At 40.0% G+C, this 27,252-nt stretch overlaps 3 protein-coding genes across 16 annotated transcripts in view; 2 read left to right on the forward strand and 1 right to left on the reverse strand.

The window, feature by feature from the left end:
- The first annotated feature begins 102 nt into the window (after positions 1-102).
- LOC123877375 (17-beta-hydroxysteroid dehydrogenase 13-like) lies at positions 103-10,115 on the forward strand. Of its 2 annotated transcripts, none has more exons than XM_045924094.1 (6): positions 103-457; positions 1,007-1,144; positions 1,333-1,524; positions 1,740-1,869; positions 2,344-2,520; positions 9,973-10,115. In XM_045924094.1, the coding sequence occupies exons 1-6, from the start codon at positions 224-226 to the stop codon at positions 10,020-10,022; spliced, it is 921 nt and encodes a 306-aa protein (XP_045780050.1). In that variant the 5' UTR covers positions 103-223; the 3' UTR covers positions 10,023-10,115. The 2 variants fall into 2 exon arrangements, with proteins under 2 accessions (XP_045780050.1, XP_045780039.1); XM_045924083.1 differs by lacking the exon at positions 9,973-10,115 and adding an exon at positions 3,031-3,205.
- LOC123877368 (zinc finger protein 254-like) lies at positions 3,698-26,446 on the reverse strand. The gene is made up of 5 exons (XM_045924069.1): positions 26,431-26,446; positions 9,015-9,398; positions 8,249-8,783; positions 6,909-7,055; positions 3,698-4,020 (listed from the first exon to the last, which is right to left on the reverse strand). Exons 2-5 carry the CDS (start codon positions 9,379-9,381, stop codon positions 3,702-3,704), a joined length of 1,368 nt encoding a protein of 455 aa, XP_045780025.1. The 5' UTR covers positions 9,382-9,398; positions 26,431-26,446; the 3' UTR covers positions 3,698-3,701.
- LOC123877318 (oxysterol-binding protein-related protein 1) overlaps positions 10,009-27,252 on the forward strand; it is a 39,116-nt gene continuing 21,872 nt past the window's right edge. The window contains exons 1-13 of one of the 13 annotated variants that reach the window (XM_045924056.1): positions 10,009-10,153; positions 10,507-10,667; positions 11,506-11,703; positions 12,235-12,379; positions 12,880-13,025; positions 13,447-13,656; positions 14,829-14,949; positions 15,724-15,863; positions 19,358-19,468; positions 20,067-20,159; positions 20,440-20,509; positions 21,078-21,197; positions 21,442-21,631. In XM_045924056.1, coding sequence (XP_045780012.1) covers positions 10,009-10,153; positions 10,507-10,667; positions 11,506-11,703; positions 12,235-12,379; positions 12,880-13,025; positions 13,447-13,656; positions 14,829-14,949; positions 15,724-15,863; positions 19,358-19,468; positions 20,067-20,159; positions 20,440-20,509; positions 21,078-21,197; positions 21,442-21,631 — 1,850 coding nt within the window. The other 12 variants (XM_045923982.1, XM_045923988.1, XM_045923945.1 and 9 more) reach the window with 12 other exon arrangements.

Consider the following 27,252-nt stretch of genomic DNA (forward strand, 5'->3'; position numbering starts at 1 on the left):
GTCAAAATTTATGATCTTTGCTCTTGAACTGCAAAGAGTTTAAATAAATTCTACGAAGGAGTTTTTACCTGCCTTCAGATCATTTAGAGCCATTCCATTTAGAGAGTTTTAAAAATGAATTTGACTTTGTTTTTCAAACATAACTGTCAAGTTGGTAGATTTATATGATTTATTTATTCTTTGGAGAGTTTATGTACGGTGAATATAGATTTATATAAACTTTATGCGTAGGAGAAATATATTTGTGCGTTGTATAGGTTTTATAGCTCGCAAGTTTAGAGCTCTCCAGGAAGTATGGATACTGCCGTGGTGGGGCGGCGGGGGATTGGTCACAGCCCCTCTTTGGGCTCTCGATGCATTCGTGCTAGTTGTAAAGATTTGTTCAACGTGTGCTATGGCGGTGTTCAGAGTTTTCATACCGCCTGCGATGAAGAGTTTGTACGGAGAAACTGTATTGGTATGAAAAAGTCTTACACTAAATTTTAATTGATGAAGCGTGTTGGTAAAGGGATTAGACATTTCGGTATCAAATAGGCACTAAACATTATTAAAAGCACGGTATAGCCTCCTATGTTAAGTAAATTACTATTTAACCATACGAGCTGGTGGTAGTGTGGTGGCCTTGCACCGGAAAGCTGAGGTTGGCAGGTCCCTTACTAGATGGACATTTGGCATCTAACAAGTTACAGGAAGCCGCTGGATTAAGGCAGCGCAAGACCGTGGCATGTGAAAGGGGAAGCCCCTACAAGGGGCTTATATTCAGCAATGGACGTCAATTGGTAAAGCGAAGTTTAAAGAGAAGAAACCAACGGCTATTTAAAGCGACCATAGAGATTTTCCTGATTTTTACAACTTAGATGAAGCCACAACGAGGCGATATTCATATAGTCCTTCAAATTATAAAATGGAAGACCTTTTTGTAAATCTACTGAATGCACCTTTAAAACATATAGGTATAGAGTATAGACAGGAGTAGAATAACAAGGCGTTCAATAAACTCTTTCAGATAACTGGCGCAGGCGGAGGGATAGGACGAGAGCTGGCTATTCAGTTCGCAGAGTTGGGTGCCACAGTTGTATGCTGGGACATTGATGCCAGACGAAACAATGCTGTTGTCAATGAAATCAGGAAGAAGGACGGAGATGTAATTCACCTTACTTAGAATTTTTAGTGTTATTTATCTTTTTGACACTACCGCAAAAATTCTTTCATGCCTTTAAAGCAGGTAAACTAGAAAAGAATATCTCTAGAAACAGTCTAGGGCACACGTTATAAATTTTTTTACAATGTCAAAGTAACCATCCCAAAATATGTTCATGAATTATATTCCAGTGTTTCGGCTACACAGTAGATGTAACAGTACGAGAACAAGTGTTGGCTCTGGCGGCACACATGCGACGGCAACTGACGGATATTTCTATAGTCGTGAGCAACGCGGGCGCCTTGACCTGCGCACCGCTAACTAACTTACGACCTGAAACTGTAGCCAGACTCGTTGAGGTCAACCTTTTGGCACATTTTTGGGTAAGCTTTAACTAACGACTAATTTAACGATAACAGCTGATCTACCTCATATCTCATGGATATCTTGCTGGCCAATAACCTGGCTCTTTCATTGAAAAGACGAAGCATAAAACCACGTGAAATAATCCCAAGTAAATAGGTCTCAAATGATCATGGATTTAGATTACCTACAAAATATGTCTACAGGAAATAAAATCTTGGGAGCCTTTTTTCAGGTCATCCAAGCGTTTTTGCCAAATATGATAGAGCGTCAACAAGGACACATAGTTGCGATCAACTCCAGCGCTGGTCTGATGCCCTGTGCTGATATGGTGCCTTATTGCGCGGCTAAGTTTGGACTTAGAGGTACATTAATCTTCATATTAATAGATTAGATCAATGATTGAATTTGATTGAAATAGAAGTTAAAGGATTTTTTATCCAAATAAACTATTAAAAATGCTTTAGAATCGTCAAAAGAATCTTCCACTAGTTCGGAATTCCAGCAAAAAACTGGCAGTTGTGAGTTGTGTTCTTTGACGCATCTTTTTTTTTAATGAAAATTAAGGATGTTTCTAACATTCTAGTGCCATTCGCTCTTCAGCTAAGCATGAAACGCCATAGTCAAATTGGTTATATCCAAACTTGATAAAAATGTCAGGGATAAAAATCCTTGCTCATATGATCATAAGTTTCATTTACAATTATTCTCATTTTAATTCAGTTTACTATTGCGATTGACGAGAACAAAATGATCCGGCTCGAAGGACCAATTTCCGAAATGCCAACTATATTACTTTTTTCCAATAAAGAAACAACTTTTTAACGATATTTAATCAGGTTTAATGGACTCACTGAGCGAAGAGCTCCGTCTGGACACGTGGACTAAGAACATAAACACCACATCAGTTTACTTGGCGTCTATTTCCACGGGTCTCTATCCACCACCTACCCACCGGTTTGTCTACTGGTATTCTGAGATCACAGCGCAAGAGGCCGCGAGAATTATAATTGAAGGTATATTTACTTGTCGAACTTTTTTTGAAGTCTATTTAAAATATGTAATACCCGCATGCTCCGTAAGAAATTGTTAAAATGTGAAATCTTCCGGATTATCGTTTCCATAATTTTCTCAGAGAAATACCTATGCATGTTTTTAAGCGTATTTATTTAGTTTTTTTTTTCAATATAAAAATGCTCAAGTAAAACTATATAAAAATTATTGAAAGGACTCCAAAATATAATATTTAAAGGATCAAAGACAAAGCTAAGAGTTTTGACGGCAGAAATATATGTCGCAGGTAAACAGATGGGCCTTTAAGACTCCCATGGGAACTCTTTGATTTTTCGGGATAAAAGTAACCTATGTCCGTCCCTGGTATGTAAGCTAACTCTTTAATAAACATCAAAATTGGTTAAACTGTTGGGCCGTGAAAAGCTAGCAGACAGATAGACAGACACTTTCTGACATTTATAATATTAAGTTTGGATAAGTCGCAACTAACTGTTTCTATTAAATTTTTGCAGGTATTCGTAAAAATAAGAAGTGTATCAGCATACCTTCACTGATGAAATCGCTCATAGACCTTAACAACCTTATGCCGTACAGGATAAGGATCATTTTCGCTGATTTCTTCAATTTTGGACATCGAGGCTGGTTTTGTTTTTGCTAAAATGTAACTAATACTAAGCTTGTTCTTGTAGTTTCTCTCTGTATTCACAAAATCTTCTGTGCTACCTACTATTTTAGAGATTTTACGATTTAGTGGTAAAATAATAATTCTGTCTTATAATATATACATTACTTTGTGTGTTTAAGTTTTATTGTACTAATAAATAATTAAATGAATTTATTAATCTTTCTTTTTATTGATTTAAAAATTAATACTTTGAAATATGAAAAAAAAAATTACACTTTCAATACACTTTGGTCCTCTGGTACATTATAGCAGTCCTCTCCTTGCTTCCTTCTCTATTCTCGCTCTCCTGCCAATTATTTTCAAGAGAGCTTCTAAGATTCAAGTCCCGAATTTTAGAATTGTTTCATTTTGTTTTTAACATGTATGACCTTGGCCAATGTTATTTAGTATCAATATGGTCAAATAACTATTATCAGATTGACCACCATTAGCAATATTAGCCAAGCAATTTGGGCAAATGTTTGCAAATCCATCTTGTATAACATTTCCTCTGATTTATCAGCAATCTTGACAAATATGCTCAGGCAACTTATAACTGTCAACAGATTGGCCACACTTTTCACACATGACCATTTCAATGTGTTCCAACACATGATCATCCTTCATTTTCACGTCCGTAAATCCTTTGTGACAAATATGGCACTTGAAGCACTTTGGCGCATGTTGGAGCGAATGGTTCCTCAGAGTTGATTGGTTGGCGAAACTGCGTCCACAAGATTCGCACAGATGTCTAATGGATTCCTTTGCCTGCGTGTGTTTTTGGACATGGCAGAATATTTTCTTGCGATCCTGTGACGTGAAACTACACACTTTACATCTGGAAGAGTTACATTTTCTTTTTATTTAGTTTCAACTGCAGAGCTGAAATATACATACTATACTTCTGTATTCCACATGGGAAAGCGAAAGCCACACAACCCATAAACGGGCAGGATTTAGATATATACTTATTGAGAATGAAGTTACCAAACTGATTGAAAAAACTGCCAAAATGATTGCTAGACTGTAACAGACTCTAATATCTAATTTTTTTTTTTTAAAGATGATGCCACAAATGTTGAAAAATAATATGGATTTTTATTTACATGTTATCCTTATTATACTACCACACTAATATTATAAATGCAAATTACTGTCTGTCAGTTACCTCAACCACTAAACTGATCTTGGAGAAAGGAGATCATTATTTTTGGACCTTTTCTGAAAGTGCCGGCCAACGAAAAAAAATGGTACGGATCGTTAGAACTAGCCATTTGGAGTAATAGTTAATATGGCAGAAAAGTTGTAGGATTGCTCTGAACCAAGTTATACAAGGTCGAAGATTCGTCATTTTCATACATTTTATTGATTTCTAAAAGTGCTGGGAAACATAAAATAATGTTAGATATTGCTAGAACTAATGATTTGAAGCAATTGTCATTATGACCCGAAGGCTGTGGGGCCATTATATGTCGTGTTATACAAGTTATACAAAAAATTAATATACTTTGTATAATTAATTGTAACCGATTTTATGATTTTGTTACTGTTCTGATTGTTTTATACGAATTTGAATACACATACAATTATTTTGACTCCCACGAAGTGCTGGATCAGCTGCAATGTGGACAAAATTCGTTTATACATACCTGGATTGTATGCGGCCTTGTAATACTAGGTGATCTCATCCAGCCATCTCCCAAACTTCTGCCACTGGGATATCTCCGGCGAGCTCTGTGATGAATACACTATTTGGTTATAAGTACTGTTCACCATAGTAACTACGGGCTTGCTTCAGTCGATAGCTGCCCAAAGCTTCGATTCTTCTGTGAATCTAGGAAAGTCATTGAACGGAGGATGTCGGCTTCCATGGCCTGGAAATGAGCTCTTCTTCTATTATAATTATTGTGTGTGATAACAAGTTCTGCTAAACTGTTTTGCGCATTGACCAGTTCATGGATTTTGTCAAGGAAATCACGTCATTGTCTATCAGAACATGATAGCTGTTTAGCGATGTTACCGCGATCATGAAATAATCGATCACGTTACTTAATGCCCGGTCACTCTGATTAATCCTGAGCAAACGAAAATCTCTTTTCAAGCAATTGTTCATCACTTCCACCATCCAGCGGCAAATGGTAACAAGCTTAGATTTATTGGTTTGGTCAGTAATTAGCTGGGTTTCATTTAAATATTTTGTTTCTAGCATTTGTGTCACATAACCGCATGCCTCAAGAAAGAAAGGCTATCTATAAAGGGCATGTACAGACAGATACAGGCGTGTACATATATCTTCAGAAAAGCACTAATTACTTTTTTTAGTGAAAATCGTACCCTAACCACAAGTTCCGAAACCACTAAAAGCCTTTATATTTGTTGCGATGGAACAATAATCTACACGCTGCAGCAACTTACAATGCCTAGATTTTAAATGATACCTTAAATGATATAGAAGATTTTTACTGGATTCTTATCTTAGTTCATGGTTTTAGAGATACCATAAACAATCTTGAGGTAATCTTTCTTTTTTGAGGTGTGCGGTTATGTGGCACAAATGCCAGTAACAAAACATCAGTAAAAACCCAGCTAACTACTGACGAAGCCAATAAATCTAGACTTTTTACCATTTGCTGCTGGATAATGTAAATGATTAACGACCGCTTTGGAAGAGATTTTTGTTTACTCAGGGTTATTCAGGATTTGTAACCGGACATTAAGTAACATGATCGATTATTTCAGGATTTTGTCAGCATTGCTGAACGGCTATCATGTTCTGATAGACAACAACGTGCATGCACGTGATTTTCTTGACGTAATCCATGATCGGCCAGTGAGCAAAACAGTTCAGCAGAACTTGTTATCAAAAACAATATGTAATTATAATAGAAGGAGAGCTCATTTCCAGGCTATGGAAGCCAACATCCTCCGTTCAATGACTTTCCTAGATTCACAAAAGAATCGACGCAGGTTGCTTTGGGCAGCTATCGACTGAAGCAAGCCCGTAGTTACTATGGTGAACAGTACTTATAACCAAATGGTGTAATCATCACAGAGCTCGCCGGAGATATCCCAGTGGCAGAAGTTTGGGAGATGGCTGGATGAGATCACCTAGTATTACAAGGCCGCATACAATCCAGGTATGTATAAACGAATTTTGTCCACATTGCAGCTGATCCAGCACTTCGTGGGAGTCAAAATAATTGTACGTGTATTCAAATTCATATAAAACAATCAGAACAGTAACAAAATCATAAAATCGGTTACAATTAATTATACAAATTATATTAATTTTTTGTATAACTTGTACAACACGACATATAATGGCCCCACAGCCTTCGGGTCATAATGACAATTGCTTCAAATCATTAGTTCTAGCAATATCTAACATTATTTTATGTTTCCCAGCACTTTTAGAAATCAATAAAATGTATGAAAATGACGAATCTTCGACCTTGTATAACTTGGTTCAGAGCAATCCTACAACTTTTCTGCCATATTAACTATTAATCCAAATGGCTAGTTCTAACGATCCGTACCATGTTTTTTCGTTGGCCGGCACTTTCAGAAAAGGCCCAAAAATGTATGGAGCTAGAATGATCTCCTTTGGCAAAGAGACAGATTGCATCCTGGAGATAGACGTAGGATACATTTTATCCTAGAAAATCCAAGTTCCTATAATATTTTCCAAAACCTAAAAATTTTGTTTAGAATAATGAGCAGAATTACCTGTATAATAAATTATCCATCTTATCATGATCTTCTTTCCTATGTTTAGCTAAAGCTTCCTCTCCAATGAATGTGTGACCACATATGTCACAAATTCTTTCCTCTGACTTCTTGATGTGTCCTTTAGCATGCTTATACAGTTGGAACCTGATGAAAATAATTACAGGTAACTATTAGGTATCTAAGTAAAGGTGAGCCGTGATAGCCCAGTGGTAAAGATATCCACCTCCTATTCAGGTGAGAGGTTCAGTCCTGGGCTTGCAACTTTAACTTTTTGGAATTAGGTGCGTTTTAAGCACTAAAATTGCTTTAAGAGGGCTCTCTCCGTCACTCGTTTCCACTCGTTTCATACAATCGTAGTTCCAATTTCATTTGAAAACTAAGCAACCTAAGTCCATGAAATTTTGCAGACATATTCTAGAAACTAATATCTATGTCTGTGGTTTTCCAGATTTCTGTTAAAATATTCGGTTTCAAAGTTACGCGGTCTTAAAATTTTCATACAAATCTTGGAGCCCCCGTAATTTTAAAACTACATATTTTTAGAAAAATCTAAAACACCACAGACACAGATATTAGTTTCTAGAATATGTCTGCAAAATTTCATGGACTTTGCTTGCTTAATATTCAAATGAAATTGGAACTACGATTGTATGAAACGAGTGGAAACGAATGACGGAGAGAGCCCTGTTAATGGTGAAGGAAAACATCGGGACTTCGTCTGTGTTGGCATTTGCTGGCGCGCGTGTGGTGCCTTTTTGGAGTGTTTTTTTGTTGGAAGTGGCCAGTTTTTGTATTTTACTGGTGTTTTATGGTGGTGGAACTGACTGGGAAGCGCTCTAAAGGGACGCACGCGTGTGTCGGCAGGCACTGGCACAGACGAAGTTCATACTTGTAAATAACTACAAACTTGACATTGGCTAATCAGTGTAAAGCTAGATGAGAGAAAAAAAAGGCAAACATCGTGAGGAAACCTGCATAGCCTGACAGTTCTCCATAATGTTCTCAAATATATGTTAAGTCTCCCAATCTGCACTTGGCTAGCATGGTGGACTATAGCCAAACCCTTCTCATTGGGAGAAGAGACTGGCAATCAACCCAATCATCATGATGATGAACCCAATCATCATGTTGATGAACTAAAGGTTTGAATCAAGGTTTCAATCAATCAATGAACTAAGCACTATATAAGCCATTCCAAACAAGGATTTTTCACTCTATGGCATTAAAACAAAAGATGAAGTGACTAAGTTAGAACCTCATTAAAATCCACTGATTTAGAAATTTTAAGCACAGACAAATGATTATGGCTTTGTGTTATACTATTTAGAGATACAAACCTTTCATTAAAAGTCTCCCCACACTGCTTACATGAATAGACAAAGCCCATAGATGCTATATGATCAATCTCACAGTTCTTACAATGCTTCAACAGCTTCTCTTTACTATCAAACCTTTTACCACAGTGGCAAGTTAAAGGTGTTACCACAGAGTGAGTCAATGTATGTTCTCTCATTTTTTGTTTAGAATCAAACAATATGTTACAGTACACACAAGTCCTTAACGCATTATCACAAATACTCAAATGATGCGACAACTTTTGTATTGTATCCAATTTAGTCTTGCAAGCGAAACAAGACAGTTTTTCTACACTTTTAATTTCATTTTTTGGTATTGATCTCTTCATTATTTCCTTAAATATTTTTATATCTGCGTCTAAAATATCAATGTCCATTTTTGTTGTTTGGGATTTATTTGGTGATTCTTTCTTTTTAGGGCTTGGTAGTTTGATGGTTTTGCCATTAATAAGTTTAGTTGAGTCTGCACCTTCAGTTCTGTCTAGCATATTTACTATAGATGGAATGTCTTCTTTACCTGAAAATGAAAAACAAAATTGTTAAGTACTCAATGAATTGTAACTAAAAAATACAGCTTGTAACTAAAAAGTACATATTAATTTATAATATATATTGATATTTAACTATATAATATATAACTATATTGAATTATAACTTATCTTAAAATAAAAGTACTAGGTAAATAATAATCATTTCATTTTATCCAATTATTGGGAATCAAAGCCAGCCACTATTTTTTATGACTTACCCAAGTTATTCAAATATTCCTCAATATTTTCCGTGTTATTGAGAAACTCTAGCAGTGAGTCAGAGTTGTACTCTGAGTCTGGAAGAGGTTGGACCTGCGTTTTGGTTTCTACAGATTTTTTGGACTTTTCTTGTAAAGCTGATTCCAACCAATCTTGCGAACAGCGGGCGTTCAATTGGAAATTATAAAACTCATTCAACTGAGCCACACAGGACTCACAAATGCCTTTAGGAAGATCATCGTTTGCAGAAATATTTATAGGAAGACACGATTTTATATGCAGGTTTATAGAGTCCTCTAGTATCGACACATGCCTGGACTCTATGTCTAAGCAGATGCGGCAACAGTTCTGCACATTATCGCTCATTTTCTAAATTCTTAATAATATGTACTTACTGTTTTCCCAAATAAAATTAAAATCACGTTAAATAAAACTGAACGGATTATTTTTTTTATTGTGTTGTTTGTAAACAGAAAAAAAAATTCGTTCAAAATTTTAAACCAAATTGTCTTTTCCTCGTGGATTTAGGAAGTGATAATTCATATCTTTTCCTACATATTAAATCCGTATAAACTCAGTGGCTTGCTAGGGTAATGACCTTTGATTTGTCATTTGATATAAGGAGGTAATATTAAATAATAAAGGTTAGGTTTTTAACTTAATCAATTCTTGAACGAACATTTGTGTAACTGGGTCACATTTGTCAAACGGTTGCGGGTTGTCAAATGTCAACACTTGTCAGAACCTGGGAATTCGCAAATCCATCAGGCGCGAAATACCATAAAATATCTGCAAAAATAAATACCTACCTACCTACCTACATAATATTTTTCAAAGATATTAATTACCAACCTCGAGTTTGCAAGGTTGCGAATAAGATATTCCAGATCAGTGCACACAGTGGTTAATTACCTATTAGATAGTATGACAACGGAGTACATCTATTTAAAATAATAGACCGCATCTTCAAGAAAGCTTGTTTTAAGACTTTTTATGATGTCCTCTAGAGGAGAGAATTCAAATTTCGAAGCAGAAGAATCTCTGCTGTACTCTGCGCGACATGGAGAGTTAACTGTAGTTAAAGCACTTTTAGATGAGAAGAGGGAAGGGAAATTAACTTTGGACATCAACTGTAAAGGTAAGCTAATATTTACTATTATATTCACGCGCCCCGGCTTCACACGAGGGGGTAGAGCTACTTATTCCAGAGATAAAAATTATTCAGTATCAACTCCAATGAGTTGATAATATTAATAATATTAGTGTAATTTATTAGTATGGATAAGCTGCACTTCGATTCTGCAAAAGTTGCATCAATTATTATTACAATCTCAATGCTTGTGTTTGGCTGAATTTATGGTATTCGTCTTACAACAAGGCACTGTAACCAAAAGTCAACATATATGTGAATAGCTATCAACATACCACTCTCAGGCCCTTGGGCCTTGGTCACTGTTTGAAGCCTTTTATGATTTGTACTTTCTTTTACAGGTAAAAGTAAAAGCAACCTAGGATGGACACCACTACACCTGGCGACATACTTTGGTCACAAAGAAGTCGTGGAAGCACTGATGGACGCAGGAGCAGATGTGGATGAAGTGAATGACTCTGGAGACACAGCCTTACATAAGGCTTCATTTATTGGCAATGAGGTAGATTAACATAGAAATATATTATTCAGATTGCATTTAAGGCTGTTTTATGCCACAGCAACACAGTGAGTCATTGAGGCATGACATAGGTTCCAATGCATGAATAACTTAAAATATAGCAAAATCATTGCCAGATATTGCAATATTCTAACTCTACAGTATGATGCATTCATGGTGTGAAATAAACTGTGGATTTAAGGCTTCAAAATTGATGTTTTGATTTGTAGCATGCAGCATTGTCCAAGATATGTTGCTTCTACAGAAAAATACAGCAAGAGTCACTATTTTTTTAAACATATTTGCGCAGTGAGCCTTCTGTATACTTAGTATGAAATTGTACATCTCAGCACTGTTGATAGAATTTATGCATCGAAACACATCAGAGTTAGAATAAAATGATCCTTAATTGCTTCAAAGTTTGAGTTTGTCCATACATCAACAGCCAATGCTTGAAGCAGCCACCATATTAAATTAAAATCGTTGGTATCTACTAAATTTTTTACTTTAAATCAAGATTGTTAAGGTGTTATTGTGTTTCAATACTCAAATTCTGTCAACGCTTGCAAGATGTTAAATCTCATACTAACGGCACTGTACATGTCAAATATTGTAGTGCCTGGCAAACAATTTGAGTATTGACGTGATTGCCTGGCGAATGGTGGATGCACGCAATTGGTTGGTCAATCGGCGCGAGATTGATACGTCGACTTTCGCTTCCTGGAATTGTCAACTTTCCCCATTTACACTGCTTCAGGTCCAAATTATTTGCTGGGCACTACATCATATCTGTGTGTAGAGACCACTACAGTACCTATACACCCACTTTTATTGTCTTCAGGAGCTAGTAATCCTCCTGCTAAACTACAAAGCAGATGTGAACATAATGAATGGTGAAGGGAAGACGGCGATTGACGTGTGCAAGACACAAGATGTTCAGAGGCTGCTCGAGGCAGCAGGACTTGCTGAGAGGAGAGACAGAGAGAGGAAACTGTTGACTGCTGCTAGAGAGGGACGGGTAGATGAAGTGCAGGAATTGGTATGATTTTTTAATAAGTACCTTATTTTACTACTAAAATATGCACTGCTTTTGTGCTAAGGTATTTGATGACTTCCTTGGCACAGCTGTGAGTGTAGTTGTGAGGTGGGAGGGCCCAGGTTCGATTCTCGTCCAGCGCAATTTGGTAATTTATATTTTTTTATTGTCTCTGGTCTCATCTGGTGAGAGGCTACGGCCGTGGCAAGTTACCGCAGTTACCTACTGCGCAAAGCCGTGCCGTCTAGCGATTTAGCGTTCAGATACGGTGCCGTGTAGAAACTGATAAGAGGTATTGGTTTAATAAAACTGCCATACCCCTTCCAAGTTAGTCTGCTTTCATAAACTGCATCATCACTTAACACCAGGTGAGATTGCAGTCAAAAGCTAACTTGTAATAGAATTGAAAAAAAGTGTACTGTTACCCCTTTCACAGTTGTCCCTGCAGAAAAAATAATACTTAGGAATAGGTTCCACTATTTTTATATTGATTCTTTTAGCAACAGTTGGTTTAATTGGTCGATATTATTTCAGCTAAGCAGCTCGAACCCCCCAAGTATCAACTGCGTGGACGCTCAAGGCAACACTTGCCTGCACTGCACAGCTTACCGAGGCCACGCCAGGGTCGCGGTGTTGTTGTTACAGAATGGAATTGATACCACACTGAGAAACAATAGCGGTAAGTGCATCCCTGTATCCACGCGGATGACATTGCGAGTATCATTTAGTGATTCCATAAATTAATTCAGCAACCCTGATTTATTGGAAAATGATACCAAACTCCTGAAATGATAGACAAACAAATTCCTGAAAGAACGGCAACGCGTCGGCGGTTCCTCTGGTGCTGCAAATGTTCATGGGCGGCGGTACTCACTTAATATCAGGTGACCCGCTTGCCCGTTTGCTCGCTATTTTTTATTTAAAAAAAAAAACATTTACTTTAAAAATCTGGATGGCTCCAGTGCTAAAATCCTTTCCGGAGCCCTAAGAAAATCTCTCACCATATTTTGCCCTTTTTTTATCGTGTAAAGATAGGACTAAACGTTTTACAATGATATATTCACAGCATTAAAAAACTTGTTGAAATCTGTAAATGAAGATATAAATAGTAGTTTTACAATTATATATTCATAGCATTAAAAAGCTCGTAAATAATGAAGATAATTGTGAATGTTGTAGGTCAGCTAGCAATAGACTTGGCGAAAGATAACGAGATGCGTGAAGTGCTAAACGTTCGGCCCGTGCAGAGGTTACAGCGAACAGCCGTCAGGTTCGAAGGACCGCTCATGAAACGTTCGCGGTTTCTTGGCTGGCGACCAATTTGGGTGAGTTTGGAAATACTTATATAATCCAAATATATAAAAGGAAAAGCTGACTGACTGATCTAACAAACAAACACACTGTCGCATTTATAATAATATGGGCAATGAAGAATCTGCTAATAACTTATTTCTTCTTCTAGGAAAATACATCCAGAACAGAGATTTATACAATTATTGTGTACTAGCTGATGCCCACGACTTCGTTCGCGTGGATGTGGTTTTTTTAAAAATCCTGTGGGAACTCTTTGATTTTCCGGGATAAAAAGTAGCCTATGTGCTAATCCAGAGTATAATCTATCTCCATTCTAAATTTCAGCCCAATTCGTTCAGTAGTTTTTGCGTGAAGGAGTAACAAACATACACACACACACACACACACACACAAACTTTCGCCTTTATAATATTAGTGTGATCTGTTGAGCAGGGCGTGCTTCAGCGCGGAGTGTTCCTATACTACGGGTCGAGAGCGGAGGCCGCCAGGGAGGGCGGGCGGTGGCGCGACCGCAAGTACCTGGACGGCGCCAAGCTGAGCGCGCCGGACTCCGAGCCCGCGCTGCTCGTGGTCAACTACAGCGATGGCGATAACCACAGGCTTGCTGTGCCGCAGGGGGAGAGCGTCAACGCGTGTCGACAGGTACATATTAACAAGTGTAAATTAAAAATTTTCAACACCCCCGACAAGTGAAGGTTACAGTAACTAGAAAAGAGCTGATAACATTCAAACGGCTGAACCGATTTTCTTGGACTATTCCAAAGTATCTGAGTTTTCCAAAACATAATTTTCAAATAAATAATTATGTATCTAGGCAACGTCCATCTTGACAGCTTGACATTTGTCAATTGACACTTGAATATTATGAACCTAAGGGTTATCTAACCTTCTTTTCTACAAGAAAACTAGAAAAGAGCTGATAACTTTTAAACAGCTGAACCAATTTTTTTGGATTATAGCTAAGAACACTCTCAATCAAGCCACCTTTCAAACAAAAAAAAGTAATTAAAATTGGTTCATTCGTTTAGGCGCTACGATGCCACAGACAGATACACAGATATACAGACACACAGATACACAGATACACACGTCAAACTTATAACACCCCTCTTTTTGGGTCGGGGGTTAAAAAGATCTTAAAAAACCGGCCAAGTGCGAGTTGGACTCGCACACGAAGGGTTTCGTACCATCGTGTACATAAATAACACTTTTTAATATGTTATAATTTTCATGGCAGTCATTTTTTCCGTACCTAAAGGGACTGTCTGTCTGTCCGCGTGTCACAGGCCCCTAGCTCGTAGACGAAATGAGTTACAAATCTGAAATTTTGGTATTTAGTGTAGAACATTGACCCAAAACTAAATATGGAATTAGAAATTCAATTAAATAATTTTTCAGGGGGGCTCCCATACATGATAAAGTGGCCAGATTTTTTTTTATCCTACGCTAACTTGTGGGGTATCATTGTTTAAATCTCATTGAGTAGAGTACAAATGTATTTTTTTTTATCTTAAAAAATAATCAAATGAGGGGCCTTCAGTGTCAGTTTTAGGCCATTTTTTTTTGTGACGGGGGCTATCTCAAAAACTAAATTAGTTAGGAACATGAAAGTTCGGTAAATTTCGGTAAAGGGCACTAAAAAGAGTCTTTAAATTTCATTTTCATTTTCCGTCCTTTTTTAGCAATATTAAAAAGAAAAAGATGTGCTCTAAATTTAGTTTACCTAGAGTAAAACGTCATGATTAACCCCATGCTTGAATATTATTTTTGAACGCACACGGAGACGAACGACGAAATTATTTTTCTTGCTCTAGTCTTGGATCACCGCACTAAAAGAGCACATAGCATACTCCGGCCACTACCTGTGGGCCGGCGCGCCTCCCGACTCCGCTCGAGAAGCCACGGAAGACCTGGAGGACGAGTGTAAACCATTAGGTACGTTGGAGTTTTCATTTTTGAAGTATTAGCTACAGGCATAACATATAACTGAGTAGGTTCCTGTGTGAGGGGTGTGATGACGGGACGCGAGAGCTCAGTGATTCGTCGACTTGTGACAACTGTCACCCTCCCGCACCGCTCCACTACCGCAGGAGCCTCCTCAGTTTAAAAAAATAGCGAGCTAACAAGCAAGCGGGTCACCTGATGTTAAGTGATTACCGCTGCCCATGAAGATTTGCAGCATCAGAGGAACGGCCGATCGTTGCGTTGCCGGCCTTTCCGGAATTTGTGTTGTGTTTCAGTTGTATGCTATAACTATAATTTAAGCTATCATTTTTTTATTATCTTTGCTCATAATAATGTGATTTGTTGCTAAAATGTAATTTGCTTTCCTGTAGATTACATATAGATGTTACTACATACATACGTATATGAATACCGGTACTTATTTAATACTCAACATTTTAAAAAGTGGACGTCATTTTGAATTTCTTTGTTATTGGAACGAATTCTTTTAAAGTCGATATCGGGGGATATACTTATCATTTAAAAAAATCTATGGCCAAAATTTTAAAGATGCCCGCCGAATAATGAATTTGTTGCGAATATAAACCAAAGAAGTTTCACTTCTTCCACATGTAAGCTAATGATACATGCAACCGTCTTTACTTTCATTTCATCCCATGTAGATTTATTTCACGTTTTCAGTTAAAGTGTGACTTGTTTATTGTAAGCTATCGCGTGGTATTAGTATCGCTCGTTTATCCGTAGGCTCAATGCAAGACGCACTAACTACGGCGACCAATAGCCTGGCGCTGCTCGACACGCAGTTGCGCGAGTGCGCCGCGATAGTGGCCGCGCTCGACAAGAGCGTCAACGTCGGCAACTCGCTACACCACTCCGCTTATATGGTATGCAACATTAGTATCGCACCTGTATCCATAGGCTCGATGCAAGACGCACTAACTACGGCGACCAATAAGCCTGGCGCTGCTCGACACACAGTTGCGCGAGTGCGCCGCGATAGTCGCCGCGCTCGACAAGAGCGTCAACGTCGGCAACTCGCTACACCACTCCGCTTACATGGTATGCAACATTAGTATCGCACCTGTATCCGTGGGCTCAATGCAAGACGCACTAACTACGGCGACCAATAGCCTGGCGCTGCTCGACACGCAGTTGCGCGAGTGCGCCGCGATAGTGGCCGCGCTCGACAAGAGCGTCAACGTCGGCAACTCGCTACACCACTCCGCTTATATGGTATGCAACATTAGTATCGCACCTGTATCCATAGGCTCGATGCAAGACGCACTAACTACGGCGACCAATAGCCTGGCGCTGCTCGACACACAGTTGCGCGAGTGCGCCGCGATAGTCGCCGCGCTCGACAAGAGCGTCAACGTCGGCAACTCGCTACACCACTCCGCTTATATGGTATGCAACATTAGTATCGCACCTGTATCCATAGGCTCGATGCAAGACGCACTAACTACGGCGACCAATAAGCCTGGCGCTGCTCGACACACAGTTGCGCGAGTGCGCCGCGATAGTCGCCGCGCTCGACAAGAGCATCAACGTCGGCAACTCGCTACACCACTCCGCTTATATGGTATGCAACATTAGTATCGCACCTGTATCCATAGGCTCGATGCAAGACGCACTAACTACGGCGACCAATAAGCCTGGCGCTGCTCGACACACAGTTGCGCGAGTGCGCCGCGATAGTGGCCGCGCTCGACAAGAGCGTCAACGTCGGCAACTCGCTACACCACTCCGCTTACATGGTATGCAACATTAGTATCGCACCTGTATCCGTGGGCTTAATGCAAGACGCACTAACTACGGCGACCAATAGCCTGGCGCTGCTCGACACGCAGTTGCGCGAGTGCGCCGCGATAGTGGCCGCGCTCGACAAGAGCGTCAACGTCGGCAACTCGCTACACCACTCCGCTTATATGGTATGCAACATTAGTATCGCACCTGTATCCATAGGCTCGATGCAAGACGCACTAACTACGGCGACCAATAAGCCTGGCGCTGCTCGACACACAGTTGCGCGAGTGCGCCGCGATAGTCGCCGCGCTCGACAAGAGCGTCAACGTCGGCAACTCGCTACACCACTCCGCTTACATGGTATGCAACATTAGTATCGCACCTGTATCCGTGGGCTTAATGCAAGACGCACTAACTACGGCGACCAATAGCCTGGCGCTGCTCGACACGCAGTTGCGCGAGTGCGCCGCGATAGTGGCCGCGCTCGACAAGAGCGTCAACGTCGGCAACTCGCTACACCACTCCGCTTACATGGTATGCAACATTAGTATCGCACCTGTATCCGTGGGCTTAATGCAAGACGCACTAACTACGGCGACCAATAGCCTGGCGCTGCTCGACACGCAGTTGCGCGAGTGCGCCGCGATAGTGGCCGCGCTCGACAAGAGCGTCAACGTCGGCAACTCGCTACACCACTCCGCTTACATGGTATGCAACATTAGTATCGCACCTGTATCCGTGGGCTTAATGCAAGACGCACTAACTACGGCGACCAATAGCCTGGCGCTGCTCGACACGCAGTTGCGCGAGTGCGCCGCGATAGTGGCCGCGCTCGACAAGAGCGTCAACGTCGGCAACTCGCTATACCACTCCGCTTATATGGTATGCAACATTAGTATCGCACCTGTATCCATAGGCTCGATGCAAGACGCACTAACTACGGCGACCAATAAGCCTGGCGCTGCTCGACACACAGTTGCGCGAGTGCGCCGCGATAGTCGCCGCGCTCGACAAGAGCGTCAACGTCGGCAACTCGCTACACCACTCCGCTTACATGGTATGCAACATTAGTATCGCACCTGTATCCGTGGGCTTAATGCAAGACGCACTAACTACGGCGACCAATAGCCTGGCGCTGCTCGACACGCAGTTGCGCGAGTGCGCCGCGATAGTCGCCGCGCTCGACAAGAGCGTCAACGTCGGCAACTCGCTACACCACTCCGCTTACATGGTATGCAACATTAGTATCGCACCTGTATCCGTGGGCTTAATGCAAGACGCACTAACTACGGCGACCAATAGCCTGGCGCTGCTCGACACGCAGTTGCGCGAGTGCGCCGCGATAGTGGCCGCGCTCGACAAGAGCGTCAACGTCGGCAACTCGCTACACCACTCCGCTTACATGGTATGCAACATTAGTATCGCACCTGTATCCGTGGGCTTAATGCAAGACGCACTAACTACGGCGACCAATAAGCCTGGCGCTGCTCGACACGCAGTTGCGCGAGTGCGCCGCGATAGTGGCCGCGCTCGACAAGAGCGTCAACGTCGGCAACTCGCTACACCACTCCGCTTACATGGTATGCAACATTAGTATCGCACCTGTTACGTGGGCTCAATGCAAGACGCACTAACTACGGCGACCAATAGCCTGGCGCTGCTCGACACACAGTTGCGCGAGTGCGCCGCGATAGTGGCCGCGCTCGACAAGAGCGTCAACGTCGGCAACTCGCTACACCACTCCGCTTACATGGTATGCAACATTAGTATCGCACCTGTTACGTGGGCTCAATGCAAGACGCACTAACTACGGCGACCAATAGCCTGGCGCTGCTCGACACACAGTTGCGCGAGTGCGCCGCGATAGTGGCCGCGCTCGACAAGAGCGTCAACGTCGGCAACTCGCTACACCACTCCGCTTACATGGTATGCAACATTAGTATCGCACCTGTTACGTGGGCTCAATGCAAGACGCACTAACTACGGCGACCAATAGCCTGGCGCTGCTCGACACACAGTTGCGCGAGTGCGCCGCGATAGTCGCCGCGCTCGACAAGAGCGTCAACGTCGGCAACTCGCTACACCACTCCGCTTACATGGTATGCAACATTAGTATCGCACCTGTTACGTGGGCTCAATGCAAGACGCACTAACTACGGCGACCAATAGCCTGGCGCTGCTCGACACACAGTTGCGCGAGTGCGCCGCGATAGTCGCCGCGCTCGACAAGAGCGTCAACGTCGGCAACTCGCTACGCCACTCCGCTTACATGGTATGCAACATTAGTGTCACTCTTTAGTCTATGGCTGAGGTCTATAGAGTGTACTTTGACTTTGCCTAGACTCAAGATCGACTTAAAACGTGACATTTATTATTTATATTAGTACAGTACAACCAAATTAATAATGCGCATGCAGATCTTCGCTAATTGTCGTATTCCGAATCATTGAATCGTAAGAGCCCTAAACAATGCACTTGCATTTTGCACCTTGTCATAAACAAATAGGAGTTAATATCATGTGTGTCATACGACCGTTGCCGAACAGTGACGAAGATTTCTATGCGCATTATTAATTTGGTTGTACTGTACCAGTGTTTGGTGACCAATATAGCGTGATCAAATGTTTGTCAGAGGTTCCAACACGCGTGCGGTTCGGGGCAGTCCGCGCTCGCAGCGCTGCGACACTGCGCCGCGCTGGTGGCGCAGGCACGCGACAGGGACAAACACGCTCTCGCCACACAGGTACGCCTTTATAACCTCTATACAATAGTATACAATCCATAAGCACACCCCTAACACTCTTGACAAGCGAATTGACTATTACTACAATCGGCACATCGGCCTGACCGCACACGATTTGTTTGTGTGTGGTTAAAAGTGGCGGGTTGCGGTGCGTTTTAAAATCCATGAATTTAAATCAATCAAAATCCCGTGCGGAATTCATTCCGGAGTGCGCGCGCTTCTATGTAGGTCTATAGTTCACAGAGAAAGCGTACGGAAATTTACCGTGGTGCACGTTAGCTCTAATTTGTAGTGCTGAGCGGGACAAGGATAACGCTATATGCAAGCCATTAATGTATCGATAAAAGTTGATCGAACGCTCCGAATACCTACTGGAAATAAATAACTACTTATCGCTATCCCACTTTGACTGCCTAGTAATAGCTCTCGCTCTCGGTCAGACACCACTGGAGCCCGATCTCCCCCGCATCACTCCACTACCGCAGGAGCCTCCTCAGTGCACTATTCCTATAGTGTTGACAGTTTCATAGAGCACGATTTTTGTGTGTGTGGTTTCTATAAGTATTAATTTAATGGTTTTATCTTTCTCTGTACACAGATAGAGAGAAACAGAGTGCTGGAAGAAGCGTTAGCGGCGCTGGCGAGAACGCATCATGCGCTTGAAATGTCGGTGGCGGAAGAACTTACGAAGGTAGAACTTTTTATGTTTTTTTTTTATGGACTGTCTAAACTGAAACAAAATGTCTAGACTATATAAATTTCAAACTCCTATTTTACTCCCTTAGGGCTTGAATTTTCAAAAATCGTTTCTTAGCGGATATCTACGTCATAATATCGTCTATTTGCATGCGTTTGAGTCCGATCCGTCCAGTAGTTTGAATTGTACGTTGATAGATCTATCAGTGGGTCACCTTTTCATTTTGTATTTTTAGATTGATACTCTGGTGTTAAGATTGATTTATTGTTTGCAGAGCAAAAGAAAAAAGAAAAACTCGCAATCGAATAACGACTCGAAAGATAATTTCTACGACGTTTACGAAGGTATGTTTATGACACTTTTTCCCAACAAAGGTATGTTGTATGACACGTTTTCCCAGCAAATGTATGTTGTATGACACGTTTTCCCAGCAAATGTATGTTGTATGACACGTTTTCCCAGCAAAAGTATGTTGTATGACATGTTTTCCCAGCAAATGTATGTTGTATGACACGTTATCCCAGCAAATGTATATTGTATGTCACATGTTCTCAGCTATGTATGTTGTATGACACGTTTTCCCAGCAAATGTATGTTGTATGACACGTTTAACCCAGCAAGTATGCTGTATGACACGTTTTCACAGCGAAGTATGTTGTGTGACACGTTTTCCCAGCAAATGTATGTTGTATGACACGTTTAACCCAGCAAGTATGTTGTATGACACGTTTTCACAGCGAAGTATGTTGTGTGACACGTTTTCCCAGCAAAGGTATGTTGTTTGACATGTTTTCCCAGCAAAAGTATGAAGTAGTATGAGTCGTTTTCTTTGCTACGGACACTGTCTAACACCTTGTATTCTTGGTGTTTTTAAGAGAGTTTTAATTTTTGAGATTTGTCTTGTGTGTATAGATTCGGATGACGACACGCTGGTGACGGCGGGATTAAACAGTCCTTTAGGAGCCCTCAGCCCGTGGGGCAGCAGCCCTGACCTGACGAGGCGGACCCCTATTGGCAGTGTAGATGGTGACGGTAAGTTGTTTGGTATTCCATTTCCATTTGTACACCACTTTATTTTTACCCCTTTCACAAAAAACGTTAATAATTTATATATTCTTTTAACTCAACTTTCCGAAATTGAAATAACTCATAACGGAAAAGAAACACATTTTAACTGAAGAAGGTTTAATTTTCCCGACTAACTACAACTAATAGAATTTTTTAGGTTTCAATTATAGTGCAAAGTATTTGCTATACTTATGAAAACTTCTCATAGGTGAAAGAACGCCAACGAACGAAGACCGCGAAGATTTCGACCGTCGGTTATCCATGGCGTCATTCTCGTCCGGGTCCCCACAGTCCTTGCACACAGCGCTGAGCCCCGCCAGCTCCAGGGGCACGCTGGTGTCCCAGGGCGGGCACGTGTACAGAAACGCACGACCTTACAAAAAGACCACTAAACCCAGGTAGGATAACTTTCATACCTCCATATCATCCATCCATCCATACATCCATACATCCATATCATCACTTAGGTTCTGTATCTATGTATTCTCCTTATCATCACTTAGGTTATGTAAGTTGAAATTAGCAACTTTACAGGAAGATTTAAAAAACTTGAGCAAATGAGCAGGCAGGTCACCAAATGTTAAGTGATTACCGCCGCCCATGAACATTTGCAGCACCAGAGGAACCGCCGACGCATTGCCGGCCTTTCAGGGCTTTGTTGATCCGGCCCTTGAATAACCCCACGTTGTAATCTAGTGGGAACACCGCCAATGGGAGTTGATGGAAAACTTGCTATTTGCAGAGGTTTGGATTGTTTGATGGATACCGTGGTGATACGTTTTTTTCTTCTTTGTTGGACGTTTTCTTGTTTCTGATTGGCAGAAATGCGCAACTCTCGATTCTCTAGCAAATGGCTTCAAAGTGTTAAAGCCGTTCCGTTCAGAGCGGTGGCCGTAGATTTAGGGACGAACTTGAATTTTAAAACAAGGCAGTTAAGGTCCATTTTTAGTCCAGTTTTGACGCTCGTCGCGGGCTGATTGCGTTAGACTTTATTACGTCTTTAGTTAATTTTTTTAATAATTTCTGTTATTTTTAATTTTTAACCCTGTTTTATTTTTTGTTTCAGTTCAAAATGGTCCCTTTGAATTTGGTTTCCATTTACAAATTATTATAAGTTAAAAATATAAAGTTGACTATGACTAATTATGAAAAATACATATTTTATGAAGCACAAAATATTTCCGATTCTTATGAATTTTCTGTGATATTATTGGCAGTTTTAAAACAAATTAATAAATATTTTTAGCATATGATAATGATTACTGAATTTATAAATTAATTATTTTATTGTTGTTGACTTTCCATGTGTGACATTTTGATTTATGTTAAAAATAAGTGTTTTTATTTTGAATTGCATCTTATGAGTACAAGCATTTATAAACATTCCTAACCTTTTTTTAATACTTAAATGCAACATAATTGTCTGTCTGTCGATTTATGATTATATTATATTTATTAAGGATAAAATAAACTGGACCCATTAAGATCTGTTTTATACACTGCGTAGTCATTCGTTTCGTTTTCAGCTTTGACTACTTTTTTGCGATCACTAGTAATCGTAAAATTAAATTTCTCAACTTTGTGCTAGACTTTGGTTTGGTTATCACACTAATATTATAAAGGCGAAAGTTTGTATGTGTGTGTGTGTGTGTGTGTATATTTGTTACTCCTTCACGCAAAAACTACTGAACGGATTTGGCTGAAATTTAGAATGGAAATAGATATTATCCTGGATTAGCACATAGGCTACTTTTTATCCCGGAAAATCAAAGAGTTCCCATGGGATTTCGAAAAACTTAAATCCACGCGGACGAAGTCGCGGGCATCGGCTAGTTTTAAATACACTCGAAAAATACAAGTAGGTACCTGAGGTTATTATTGGCTATAAAGGCTGATTTACGCCGAAACAACAACATGCGACAATTTGGTATGCTCCAGCGGGCTCTGGATTCTAACTGGTCCTTTTGAGCCTTAGTCCATTTAACGACAATGCAACATCATGCTATAGAATTGCAATGTTACGGCACTAGAATCTGCCACATGACACAAGGTATTGCCATGACGGACAATTGTTACTATATTATACGACTAAATTATTATGCATTATTGCACCATAGCTGTGTAAAAAGACCTATGTAAAATAAGAGTTATTAGCTCTAGATTTAAGTTTACGTAATTAATTATCACTATTACATCTTACTAATTCAACAACTGACCATCAAAGAGGAGTGTACAATGGCACCCAATTTGAATAAATTATTTGACTTGTACGTATGTAGGTACGTGTCATGTGCCTTTCGTGGCATGCCACAATGTCGCACCATGTTGCTCTGGCGTAAATGTAGCTTAACTAGAAAATAATTGAGAATGTTTGTGATAAACGTAATATTAAGAATTTATTTTGTTATTATTTGTATTGTTCGTGATTTTATATTTGATATGGAAATAAAGATTATGTATTTCTTATTTTTATTTTTTATTTATTTAATCCTATAAGTTTTTCTTTTACAAAAATAGGTACAACCCATCGAAAAGCATGGGTCTCTTCTCAAAATGAGAAGGGTTTAGGCCATAAACCACCACGCCGCTGCCCAAGTGTGGGTTAACAGACTTAACACAGCTTTTTTAAAACTGTATCTTACTTACTTAAATTATTAATTACATAAATAATATTTATGTTATATGACTTTCGCCGTTTCGCCGAATTAGTGCCTTTACTTCGCATCGCCCTTTGAAAAAGGACCTCAGACTGGTTCAAATAATAGTCAGGCATGTTCTGACTCACGTGAGTCCAGCCTTAATTTGGATATCACTTACGAAAGTTTAAACACTAAGAATCATATTCGTTTTATGGTGAAATAGTGAAAGCGATTGCGATTTTGCGTACCTTTTTCGAAAATGGCACACGTGAAATCGTTTTAATCTGTTCTGGCGCTGAATATAATTCCACAGAGGCAGTCACTTCATAAAACTGTATCTAGGGAGTAGGTAGGTAGGTACATACCTGCGACATTTGGCGAATTTTCACCGCTATTATTGTGGTGCTGTCACCGTGTCAGTGGGTGAGGGGGTGGTAAGGACCGCCGCACATTTCCTACTAGGGCTTACTGAAGACTAGAAGAAACTTTTGTTTTTGGGGTTCCGTACCGCAAAAGGAAAAACGGAACCCTTATAGGACCACTTTGTTGTCTGTCTGTCCGTCTGTCGTGTCTGTCAAGAAAACCTATTAGGGTAGGTTCCCTATTCCCGTTGAGCTAGAATCACGAAATTTGGCAGGTAGGTAAGTCTTATAGCACAAGTAAAGGAAAAACTCCGAAAACCATGAATTTGTGGTTACATCACAATTATAAAATTAAAATGTGTTTGAATTTTCATAGTAAGATACCTAACTATACCAAGTGGGGTATCATATGAAAGGGCTTTACTTGTACATTCTAAAACAGATTTTTATAGTAGTAGTTAGTATATAGTAGTAGTAGTATAGTAGTTAGTGTATAGTATTTCATAGTAGTTTTTGATTCATCGTGCAAAATGTCGGAAAAAATACCCGAGTACGGAACCCTCGGAGCGCGAGTCTGACTCGCACTTGGCCGATTTTTTTTTTTAATTCATAGACTATCTATCTACTGACTAACGCTCGGCTGCGCACAGATCCGCTGGCAAATAAAGAGCACGCTTGCCTAGAAGATGCCTATATTCACTCTTAACTTAAATATGTACATGTACGAGTATTAAAAGTGAAGGGGGAAAACTGATCCTGGGAGGGTATATCCTAGCAGGTCGAATTAGAAACGAGGAAGCAAATCGCTTTGCAGGTTTCCGTTGAATTATGTATCCGTACGGCTGCAGACCTTCACGATGCTTTGCGGATGTTGTAGATACGAACTTACAGCTTTATGCCCTTGATATTATTATCAAACAAAAGCAAGTGAAGTACAACAGCTTCAATAGTCAACAACAAGAAGTGAAACTCAACAGCTTCATTAGTCGTGGTAGGTACCAAAAGTAGGGAATGTACGAGAGGCCTTACATCGGCCCCACATTGGGCGCCACATTATTTTCGACAAGGGGTGGGGGAACGGCGACGTCGAGTCTCTCCCGCCCGAAGCCAGTCGCGCCGCCGCTTTCGCCGCGGTCACACGTGTCTGCGGCGTTCGCGTACATACCAAACATCTCACACATGCCAGTCGGATCGTGAGTGTCCATCTGGTTACGTAATTGGACTATTTAAACCATTGAATTATTTTTTCTGTGTCGATATTCATGTGATTATTGTATTTATTTATTCGTATTCAAAAGCATTCTTATGACATGAGTAGGCAATTTATTTCTACCCTACCCGTTCGAGTAAATTAGATTTTATCCTATGAAGTTATCGGAATCTGATGAGAGCAAAGCTTCCATAGCTTAAATAGGTATTAAATACTAGTTTTTTTTTACTTACTTACTTATTACGAGTAGTTTTATTTTTATTATTATCTACCTTCTTGGCTTAAGTGAAATATAAAACATGGGTACCTAGTACCTACCTACTGCTTTGCTTAAAAGCTCCAGCGGGAGACATTTGTCTCCCTTACCCTGATTGGGCAGTTAGTTTCTACCTACCTGCGCAAAACATTTATCTCGGGGCAGCATCTCATTTATGAGGGTACTTAGTCTATTTTCGTTTATTTTTCCGACAATTGAAGCTACATTTTTATAGTTACCTTCATAAAAGTGCTATCTATTGGAATAGAAAAGGTTTTTATTCAAATAAGCTCATATCAAGCTCTCTGAAGGCGGAGAGCCATGTTTCGTGGCGCGCTCTTGAAAAGGTCTATGTCCAGCAGTGGACGCATACAGCCTGATATATTGGATTGGAATAAGCTATCTCTACATAAATACAATAGATTATAATAGGCATTAGGTAAATAAAATTATGGTTGTGGTAGTATTCAAAATCAAATCAAATCAGAATCATTTATTCAAAGTACTTAGGTAATATTATACACCTTTTGTTTGTCAGATTTGTTAGATTTGAAAGGTGATATTTAGTTACGTAAACTTAAAACTAAAGCTACGAGGGTTCCAAACGCGCCCAGGTCTAAGAAGAGCCCACAACAAACTCATATATTGTATAAGTACATACTAAGAAGCTACCTACAGCCTACTCCCTTAAATTAAAAACGAATTTCATATTTTCAGGCACGAATCTCTTTGTAGGTAGGTACATAGGTAGAGCTGCAGACCAATTTGCCATGACCTCAAAACTTTGGTGGACGTGTCTTGTTTATGAATCGTACTTTGGACATTTGAATTTGGACCTCGGGGACGTGTTCGTTAAATAGCTTAAAAAGGTTTAAACACCCGAGTATTGATGTATAATTAAGGCCCCGTATTGAAATTTTGCAACTTTCGGAAGCTATTAGTTTAAAAACTATATATTTGCAATTTTGAAAATACTTTTTGGGTCTGAAATAGAAACATTATATCATAGTAGTTACTAGTTATATAGTAGCTATTATGCTTATGAGATTACAAGCTATACCCAATTATGTATCAAGCCGTATCGTTTATCGTAAACCTGCTGATGGCCGCGACTTCGTCGGCGTGGATTTAGGGTTTTCCAAATACCGTGGGATCTCTTTGATTTTCCGGGATAAAAAGTAGCCTATATTTTAATCTAGGATATAATCTATTTTGCATGAAAGAGCAACAAACATATACACGCACATACATTCAAACTCTCGCCTTTATAATATTAGTGTGATATTAGGTACGTGCCTTTGAAATTCAAAAGCCCCTATTATTTACCTACTATGCGTTAGGTATAAACCTATTAGATATACCTAGGTTGAAAACGGGGGTGGTGACTGGCGTCCCCCTTTCCGATAAACTTGGCGAAACGCGACTTGTAATAAGTAGAGGAACGTGTTTAAAGTTAGGCTTCTACGTTTATTTCTTAACTTAATTAAGTAGGTAGTATTATGAACCTAAATGTAATGTATACAGGTAAAGTTAAAGTACACCAAAACCCACA

The sequence above is a fragment of the Maniola jurtina genome, chromosome 2 (assembly GCF_905333055.1).
Source record: "Maniola jurtina chromosome 2, ilManJurt1.1, whole genome shotgun sequence".
In the NCBI taxonomy this organism is placed as follows: Eukaryota; Metazoa; Arthropoda; class Insecta; order Lepidoptera; family Nymphalidae; genus Maniola; species Maniola jurtina.